Source organism: Osmerus mordax, unplaced genomic scaffold, assembly GCF_038355195.1.
Source record: "Osmerus mordax isolate fOsmMor3 unplaced genomic scaffold, fOsmMor3.pri Scaffold_269, whole genome shotgun sequence".
Classification (NCBI taxonomy): Eukaryota; Metazoa; Chordata; class Actinopteri; order Osmeriformes; family Osmeridae; genus Osmerus; species Osmerus mordax.
In genome coordinates, this window is record NW_027120581.1 from 1 (window position 1) to 10,000 (window position 10,000).

At 51.0% G+C, this 10,000-nt stretch overlaps 2 protein-coding genes across 3 annotated transcripts in view; one reads left to right on the forward strand and one right to left on the reverse strand.

Moving 5' to 3' along the window:
* Window positions 1-1,506: 1,506 nt before the first annotated feature.
* Window positions 1,507-8,602, reverse strand: immp1l (inner mitochondrial membrane peptidase subunit 1; the record flags this gene model as incomplete). Of its 2 annotated transcripts, none has more annotated exon segments than XM_067232203.1 (4): window positions 1,507-1,633; window positions 2,125-2,213; window positions 2,568-2,678; window positions 8,544-8,602. In XM_067232203.1, coding segments are annotated over 3 exon segments (321 nt in total), but the record flags the coding sequence as incomplete, so codon positions are not given.
* A 121-nt stretch (window positions 8,603-8,723) lies between these two features.
* The window catches only part of elp4 (elongator acetyltransferase complex subunit 4), a gene marked incomplete at its 3' end in the record, with an annotated part of 7,142 nt that continues 5,865 nt past the window's right edge, over window positions 8,724-10,000 (forward strand). The window contains 2 exon segments of the mRNA XM_067232206.1: window positions 8,724-8,901; window positions 9,436-9,471. Of these exon segments, the coding sequence (XP_067088307.1) occupies window positions 8,724-8,901; window positions 9,436-9,471 (214 nt within the window).

Consider the following 10,000-nt stretch of genomic DNA (forward strand, 5'->3'; position numbering starts at 1 on the left):
GGTGACAAGCCAATTAGATCTCAGCTCTGTTACCGTGGACACGACAGCCGGCCTGTCAGTCACAACCTGTATGTGTGTGTGCGTGCACGCGCAGACACACACCCTCAGGGAGGCTGAGCGTTTATGTGTGTGTTTTGTCAGTTACCCTGTCTGCTGTCATACAGGGCCTCAATTTCATTAGCACCACCACAGACACGCACGCACACACACACACCCTCTGACTGACACCGTGGCAGTGTGTGTGTGTGTGTAACATAACTGTGTGTGTGTGTGTGTGTAACATAACTGTGTGTGTATACCCTCCACACAGCCCTCTCCAACCAGACAGGTGAGAGCAGAACCATGAGGACTGTTTTGTTGTCTAGGGCTAACGGTCCTTCATTGACACAGTGTCTGTTTACCAGCAGAGCCTAAACGCGTGGACAAAACACACCACACACATGTACACACAAACACACACGCTAATGTGCACACACACACACATGCACACACACCCTTGGCACATCACACCCATGCACGTGCACACGCACACACACACACAGGGATTACTGGTCCACCCACCCATCAGCCAGTCCATTCAGCTGGCACTAACTTTAACAGGCTTCAGAGAGATTGCAGGAGAAGAGAAGGAGAGCAGAAGAGGGGAGGGGAAGGGAGAGCAGTTGGAGAGAGAGGAGGAGAAGAAAGAGGAGAAGAAAGGAGATGAGAGAGAGAGGAGGGAAAGAGGAGGGAGAGAGAGAAAGAGTAGGAGGAGAGAAGGGGAGAGGAAGAGGAGGTGGAGTAGAAGAGGGGGAGAAGGGGAGGAGAGAAGAGAGGCGAGGGAGAGAGCAGTAATAGTAAAGCAACAACAATAGTTTCCCCATCAGAACCCCCTGCTAGCTTGCTAGCTTTATCACTGTTCTGAGGAGATAGCTGCTGTCAGAAGCTGATATTTGGACCAATGACTGGAAACAGATATGAGCAGTGTGAGGTGTAAACAGCTCCAGACATCAGGGGGCGGAGGAATAAGGCCACGCATCAACACACCAGCGGATAGCTTCCGCACAGAAACCAAACTTTCCTGTGTTTGTTGTAGGACTTGGAGGAGTGAACTCAGATTATTTCAAAAGTTACTGCCTCTCTCAGTCTGCCTCAGTCAGTCTGCCTCTCTCAGTCTGCCTCAGTCAGTCTGTCTCAGTCAGTCTGCCTCAGTCAGTCTGCCTCAGTCAGTCTGCCTCAGTCAGTCTGTCTCAGTCAGTCTGCCTCAGTCAGTCTGTCTCAGTCAGTCTGTCTCAGTCAGTCTGCCTCAGTCAGTCTGCCTCAGTCAGTCTGCCTCTCTCAGTCTGCCTCAGTCAGTCTGCCTCAGTCAGTCTGCCTCTCTCAGTCTGCCTCTCTCAGTCTGCCTCAGTCAGTCTGCCTCAGTCAGTCTGCCTCAGTCAGTCTGCCTCAGTCAGTCTGTCTCTGTCAGTCTGCCTCAGTCAGTCTGTCTCTAACAGTTAAACTGGTAACAGCAGGTGCTGTACTTACATAAGTGTGTGTCTTGAAGATGTCTGAGGGTCCACTCGTACAGACCTTGTCCCCCTCCAAGCCGATGACCCGTTTACAGATGTTCATGTGGGGGTCAAACGGGCTCTTGGCGATGATGATGTCTCCCCTGAGGAGGGATTAGGAGAGGAGGCTGTCTCTCTAGGTCAGGTTTAGGCTGGGTTTAGGGTGAGATTACAGGTTAGTGTGAGATTTGAGGTTAGGGTTAGGCTGGGGTTAGGGTGAGATTAGAGGTTAGGGTGAGATTTTAGGTCAGGGTTAGGCTGGGGTTAGGGTGAGATTAGAGGTTAGTGTGAGATTTGAGGTCAGGGTTAGGCTGGGGTTAGGGTGAGATTAGAGGTTAGGGTGAGATTTGAGGTCAGGGTTAGGCTGGGGTTAGGGTGAGATTAGAGGTTAGGGTGAGATTTTAGGTCAGGGTTAGGTTGGGGTTAGATAAAAGGGTAGGGTTAGAGAGAAGGGTTAGGGTTAGGGTTAGGGAGAAGAGAGAGAGGGGGAGAAGAGAGAGAGGGAGGAGAGAGAGAGAAAGAGGGAGGAGAGAGAGCAGAGGAGAGAAAAAAGGGAGGAGAGAGAGGGAGGAAAGAGGGAGGAGAGTGTGCTTACTTCTGGATCCTATAGAGATGTCGACTGACTCTCTCTGAGAAGACCACGTCATGGTTCACTATGGTGGGCTCCATGGAGGGACCTGAGCACTGGGAGAGAGGGGGGAGAGAGGGAGGAGAGAGGGGGAGATCATGTGAGACGTGTGGAGCAGGGACAGGAGAGAGAGAGCGGGAGGAAGAGAGGAGAGAGAGCAGGAGGAAGAGAGGAGAGAGAGCAGGAGGAAGAGAGGAGAGAGAGCAGGAGAAGGAGGAAGAGAGGAGAGAGAGCAGGAGAAGGAGGAAGAGAGGAGAGAGAGCAGGAGAAGGAGGAAGAGAGGAGAGAGAGCAGGAGGAAGAGAGGAGAGAGAGCAGGAGGAAGAGAGGAGAGAGAGAGAGCAGGAGGAAGAGGAGAGAGAGAGCAGGAGGAAGAGAGGAGACAGAGAGAGCAGGAGAAGGGGTCCGTACCGACACAAACTCTCCCAGGTACTCGAAGGCACAGTGAGCGATGCAGCCATACTGCAGCGTGTATCCTAGGAAACCAAACGTCTTCCCCAGCGCCCGACCAAACATCTCCACCTACACACACCCACACGAAAACAAACACACACACACACACACAGTAATGAGTGCAGGTAGGCCACAGGCCTGTCTGCTCTGTAAACACACTGACTTCCACATCAGTACTTCTACAGGACAGGTCAGCACTACATGTACAGCAGGGGATTCTCTCCACACCCGGCACCACACACACAGGGGTGTGTGTCTGTGAGGTGTGTGTGTGAGGTGTGTGTGTGTGTGAGGTGTGTGTGTGAGGTGTGTGTGTGAGGTGTGCATGTGAGGTGTGCGTGTGAGGTGTGCATGTGAGGTGTGCGTGTGAGGTGTGTGTGTGAGGTGTGCATGTGAGGTGTGTGTGTGAGGTGTGTGTGTGAGGTGTGCATGTGAGGTGTGCGTGTGAGGTGTGCATGTGAGGTGTGCGTGTGAGGTGTGTGTGGTGTAACAGCGCCCCCCCCCCCCCTCCCCTCCCTGGTGTTTCATTCTCAGGGGCGACGTGAGCAGTTGACACCCCCAGCACCAGGCTGACCTTTGACCCTGCGAGAGATGGCCCAATCGTCACCTCGCACACAGGTAAACTCCTGTCCACGTCCCACCCTGACCTGCCTCTACCATGGTTACCAAGCAGCCCCACTGCCATGGAAACGGCTGCCAGGGGCCTGTGTTGACCACCACCTCACACCCGCCCACACACACAGATTACACAGTATCATCTGAACAAACATCTCAGGACCACTCAGTGTGTTGACTTTTACTCCAAGCTGCAGGATGGAGAGAGAACGTCCATCTAGACACACTCTGTCAACACACACACACACACACATTTGCCCCCCACACACACCCACATGTTTGCACACACACTTGCACACACAAACACCAAATAATGAAAGTAGGGTAGGTGGTTGTGATTGAATCGTCCTTTTCAGAGAACGTGTTCTGTTGCTCCCAGGGTTATGAAGTCACACCCTGATCTGATCTGGACCACATTACAGCCTCTCTCTTCACTCTGGAGAGGAAAGAATTCTCTCTCTCTCCCCCATCCTCCTATCTCCCACTACTCCTCCCCCCTCTGTCTCTCTAGCCATCCTTCCCCCCTCCATCTCTCCATCCACCCCCCCGTCCCCCGTCCCCACTCCCTTTCTCCTTCCCTCCCCCCTACTACCATCTCACCCTAGTATTATTAACCAAACCCAGCAGAGTGGAAACCAAAGACCCAAATCCTCCCAGCTCTGGGAATGACTTTCCAAAGATGGACAGGGATTAGTCCCCCCCCCCCCTCCCTCCCCCAGACCAGGTGTCAGGTGGCTCTCCATTTCCTGCCAAAGGTGTTACCCCTAATCCCCCCCCTCCCACTGCACCTCCCCCAGATCTCAGCACCTTCCATCCTCCATCCCCTCTGCTGTTCCTTCACCTCCGTCATCTCTTCACCTCCACCCCCGCCCTCACCTCCACCCTAACCCTCACCTCCACCCCCGCCCTCACCTCCACCCCCGCCCTCACCTCCACCCCCGCCCTCACCTCCACCCCCGCCCTCACCTCCACCCCCGCCTTCACCTCCACCCCCGCCCTCTGCTCCAGTGATGATCTGTACATCCCGGCCCCGGTCACATGACACCCCCCCGTCACAACCTCCACCCTCCCGCCCATGTGCCTGCCGCCCCTCCTGCCTGGGACCAGTCCTCCTGGGGGGATTAGGGGCTTTGCATAATAACATCATACGGCCACTGTCTGATATCTAGAGGAAGTCCATATGTAGCCGCCTGGTTTACCATGGCACCCTCTGTCACCAAGAGTGTGTGTACATGCAAACAGATGCATGCCTCTTTGTCTGTGTGTGTGAGAGAGAGCGCGAGAGACACAAGTGTGTGTGTGTGTGTATTCATTCAGAATAAGACATTTCCACAGAGACGTCTGATTGGATCTGTACTACCCCGAAATCCCCCTGCGAGGGCAGCACCAGCCCTGACACCCCTGAGAGGGGGGCAGGGGGACAGGAAGGCAGGGGGGCAGGGGGACAGGGGGGCAGGGGGGTGTTAATTGAATGCTGTATTACAGCTGGAAATTAACTCAAAGTCTTTCCCTTAATCTGGGATTACACGGCAAACATGTTCATGAGAGAACAAAAACCTGTCCTGACCCTCTCAACAGACCTTCTGGGGTCCTGGGGGAGCAGGGGGGCCGACAGAGCCCCTTGTGTGCTTTAACTCTGTGATCCTCTTACTGGAGGATCCCTGTCCCTCCCTCACACTGAGGAGCACCGTGCTGCAGGACAGCCCACCACAAGGGAGACGAGAGAGAGAAGAGCAAAAACTGATATTGCGCCCAAATACTTCTATTAAAAATATATATTTAGAAGTGAGAAGAAAATACTAACAGTATGTTGCAGTCTGAGTTGATGTGTTGATCCTCCAGCACCGTGGTAACCCTGACGGACGCACGCTGCCGACTAGGACCAGAAGAAGAAGCGAGACGCAGATCCGGGAGTGAGCGCTAGGGTCCCCTGAGGTGTGGCTGTAACACACCTGCTGTATAACACAGCGCCCAATCAGCTTCTGTCTCAACACAGCGCCCAATCAGCTTCTGTCTCAACACAGCGCCCAATCAGCTTCTGTCTCAACCACAGAGGGAGAGCAGGGCGGCGGGCTGTTCTAGTCATCCCTTGTTCTAGTCATCTTACAAGGCTGAATTAGAAAAACATGGCTTGAGAGAGGGCTGGACCACAGGGGGGGTAAGAGGCTTAGAGATCCACGAATGATATGACTTCTCCCCCTGAGGACCCCAGATGGGAGTCTGGAGGGGGGGCAGAGAGAGCCTGATTGAAGCCCGCCTCTGATGTCCCCTTCCTGGGCAGCAGAAGGCACGGAGGGTGGGTGCTGGTCCCTGGGCGCGGAGCTAGATTTGATCTTAATGCGAGCCTTAAAAGGGGAAGGTCTGTGGACATGCAGGGGGTCCTTGTGCAGCTATCAGTCCGATCAGAGCTAATCCCTGTGATCCAGACACCAGCACCTGCCTGGGTCTGGAGTGACAGATGTAGAACTCAGTCACACCCAGAGAAGCTGGCCTCTATCTCAAGATCTGGACCGACACCCTCCCCTCTCTCCTCTCATCCCCCCTCTCCTCTCCCCCGCCCGACCCACTGGCTTCTCACCCTGCTAGCACAGTCGAGCACAGAGCTAACGCCAGCCAGCTGACATGAATAGAAGCACTCTGCACTCCCCTACGAAGACAGGGGATGGAAACAGGGTGAGTCAGCTGTGTTGTGTTGACTGGAGGTTGGTGGTCTTGGTTCTGTCATGGAGTCGATGAGAGAGCTGGCAGATCTTATCACGGCCTGTATTGGTTTCAACAATCGAGTTTGTTTTCTCTAAGTTGTATCCCCCTCTCTCCCCCTCCCTCCTTTATCCCCAGCCCGTTCAGGAGGTCTTCCACCACTCTGAACTGAACCAGTACATTTATAGCCTTATCACTCAGAGTTTCAATATTCCACACAGACCTAGTCTGTAGGGCCAGCTATATTAAGCTGTAATAATAATAAAGTTTCATTCTCCAGCTGTTTAAACCCACAACAATCCCAAAACACAGGCCTTAGGCCCGCAGCAAGTTTTCAACATGGAAAAAAATCCCTCACTCCACAGTCAAAAAACAACAATGGCTTAAAACAAAAAGAAAGAAAAAAACGTTCCACTAATTGTCTATTCACCCTTGGACTATTACTTTCCTCCCAGCGCTAAGCAAGCAAACACCGAGCCCGATGATGACAATCTGCCTCCCTCCGGACACAGCCTGCTGCTCCTTCTCCCTCCCACACTCCGCTGTCTGAATGAGACAGCAGAAAACCAAACAATCGTCCGGGGAAACAGCCTGACATGTTTTGACTGCCAGCATTATGAGGCGCAATCAGAAACACCGATCGATACAGCTGACATCACTGAAACAATACACAAAGACGGCCACATCGATGAGGGGAAAGGCTGACCGCCATGTTTATGCTACCGCAAACCGACCTTCACTGCCAAATTTAGGAGTATAGGCCTGGGGCTAGCTTCTGGACACAGCTGTCCTCAGACCCCAAGGAGAAGCCTGCCTGCCTGCCTGCCTGCCTGCCTGCCTGCCTGCCTGTCTGCCTGTCTGCCTGTCTGCCTGTCTGCCTGTCTGTCTGCCTGTCTGCCTGCCTGTCTGCCTGTCTGTCTGTCTGCCTGTCTGTCTGCCTGCCTGCCTGCCTGTCTGTCTGCCTGCCTGTCTGTCTGTCTGTCTGCCTGCCTGCCTGCCTGCCTGCCTGCCTGCCTGCCTGCCTGCCTGCCTGCCTGCCTGCCTGCCTGCCTGCCTGCCTGCCTGCCTGCCTGCCTGCCTGCCTGCCTGCCCTGCCTGCCTGCCTGCCTGCCTGCCTGCCCGCCCTGCACACTCTGGAGGAACTTTCCACTCTAGGCGAGAAAGAGACATCTTTCTTTAGAAAATGTATTTGTCGCGATGCTGGGAGCTGAAAGGCCCGGGCTGTGTTCCCCAGACATCCTGTCAGGGGGTGTAAACCTCACGGTGATGCCACAACAGCAGGACAGACTCAGATAAGAGCATCTGTGAGGTGAGCAGTCCGACTAGCCAACTCCTCTAGAGCTTGCATCCTGAGCTGGGATAGGGCTGTTTCTGGAACGTCAACATGGTCACACACATGCATACACACTTGAACACACACATAACTGAAAAGACACACACACACCTTGACACACACACACACACCTATGTGCCTGATCTGTGTTTGCAGAGCTCAGTTCCTCTGTGGCCTGCAGGTCTTCATGACAGGTAGAATCAGAGTTAGCACTTTCCTGTGTTCCCTACGCCCTGAAGGTCAGAGGTCAGGACACAGACAGTCTGCTAGACTCACGTCTCAGGCAGACAACCAGGCGTGAGGTACAGCTGCATCATGTATCATATATGATGACATATTGTGATGACTGTGCAAGACTCTAGGCTGACTGGGAATTGTTCAAACACACACACGTTCAGTGCCTTATAGCTCCTGTGTTATTTACATTTACATTTAGTCATTTAGCAGACGCTCTTAATCGAACCGGCAACCTTCTGATTACTAGCCCGATTTCCTAACCGCTCAGCCACCTGACTCCCATTAGTTATGAGAGAATAGCAGAATAATGTCATCATAATAATAATGTGTTCATTTAACAGGTACTTTTATCCAAAGGTGACGTGCTGGGGGGTATTTGAACCTGCAACCTTTTGATCTACAGTCAAATGCTCTCACCACTGAGCTAAACCCATCCCCATAGAATAGGACTTCACTGGCCCTCTGGGGGAATGCCACAGTAACCCTGCAAACATCCCAGAATGACGTGAAACGTTTTCAATATGCCTCTCAGACTCGTGAGATTGTAGTTTCCGAGTATCCTGTTTAGATGTTGCAATTCAAAACACAAGTCTGCCTGACCTTTATCATACTGCATCGCCTTCATCTACACCTAGCTGGTTAATCAGACAGATTATGTCTGGTTATGTTCATTTCTTACATGCCCAAAACAAAATCATTTCGTTAAACCCAAAGTAGCGAATGCTTGGTGTTGTGAGGAAATGTGGTGTTAGGACTACACATTTGCTTCATGTTGTGGCTCACTAAGCTATTTTAACCCAATGTACCGTAAACATATAAAGCTTATTTCTGCTGCAAGGTCATGCTGTCTGACTGTCCAGTTCTAATGCTAACTGGTAGCTTCATACAAATTGCGTATATTTTGTGTGGGACATAGGACCTGGATTATCAAGAAATACGAACAATTTAATGTCATTTGAAAAGTCAGATATCGCTAGGATAGATTACATTGTGTAGACAACAACTGATAAGGCTGTATTTAGTTTTGCAAGGACGCCAAACTCACTCACCGGCTAAATGTTTCAGGAGTCGCTTTGAAACGTGACCGCCCGCAGAACGCTGTCAGTGGACCGTTCACCCTCCCTTCAACAACCACTGTGGCGATTGGCTACAAGCGAGCAATCGGATCTCCTATTGGTTCATGGAAGGTAAAGATGAACAAACGTCAAAACGTCAACGTCATAGAAAACATGGCGGCTCCCGTGAAGAGCATGAATAAACCTACCGGAGAACGGACACCGTGTAATACCACAAGTTTTCAAAAGAAGTCACGTAGTAAATTAGTTTCAATACCTGGTACTAGACCTTCGATCCAGAATGGGCAGCTTATTGTTTCTACAGGTGTCACGTCGCTCGACTATTTGATCGGTCAGTTTTGCTAACTTGTTAGCTAACAAGCTAACTAGCTAGCTGTTTACAATGTTGTCAAAGCCAGCAGGTTGGTCAGCGGTGCTGATAGCTCCTGTGACTTTTATCAACGACACTGAATTAGAGTATTCATTGTTATGTGTGTACATAACTCTCCTTGCTCTAAAAATGAGAATGTAAATATGACAAATAGATAACGTCAACCCCCTTTTCGACTTTGAATAAACTCACCCATACAACGGTAGCACATTAGTATAATCCAAAATTGTAATACCTCAGTCATATTTTTGTGGTCTCATAGGAACTATTTATATTCTCTGAACATAATTTCTTACTTGCTGACACGATAAGACTGTATTCGTGTTAGGAGAAGCAAGATAATTCACCAGGTGATGCGTGAAAGACCAGATATTCAGAATCAAAGGGGGGCGAAAGATAGGCCCACAGGAGAGTAAACAGGGCCTTTGTTTTCATGATGCCTCCTGTGATCCTACGCCGCTGACTGCATTGCACGTTGTGCTTCCAATCTTCCAGGTGGCGGGCTTGCGGTTGGAACGGTCCTACTGGTCGGTAAGTAAATCAGTCCCTCATTCCGTATCACATTCCCCGAGCGAATAAATATTATACAAACATACATATACTGAAGGTGTCTATGAGTACGTTCATATACAAAATCACTGCATTTCAACTACACTTCCAACTATTTGTGAAAACATAATAATGAAAATTGATTCAGCTCTCATCTGATTCATTTAAATTAGACTCAAGGATTCTCTTCTTAGCTTGGGTCCCTGACCTCCTGTCTTGTGTGTCTGTGTCTCACCTGCTCCAGGGGCTTACGGGAAGTTAATACGTGTTGAATAACAAATAGAAAGTGTCACACCTGTCCTATAACTCCTCTGTACACAACCCCAGTCGTAGATAACTATGTCACTACAGTAGATTATACTGTCACCAAAGTCGGGAGCATATCTCACAATCTCTCAGTTGTGCTAGTGTTGTAATCTCTTCATCTGGGCTGTGCTAAGATAGTTATCTCAGTGATTCAATCCAGGGAACACATCCAAAAGATGTAGTTTATAAGTCCTGTGTGAGTGAT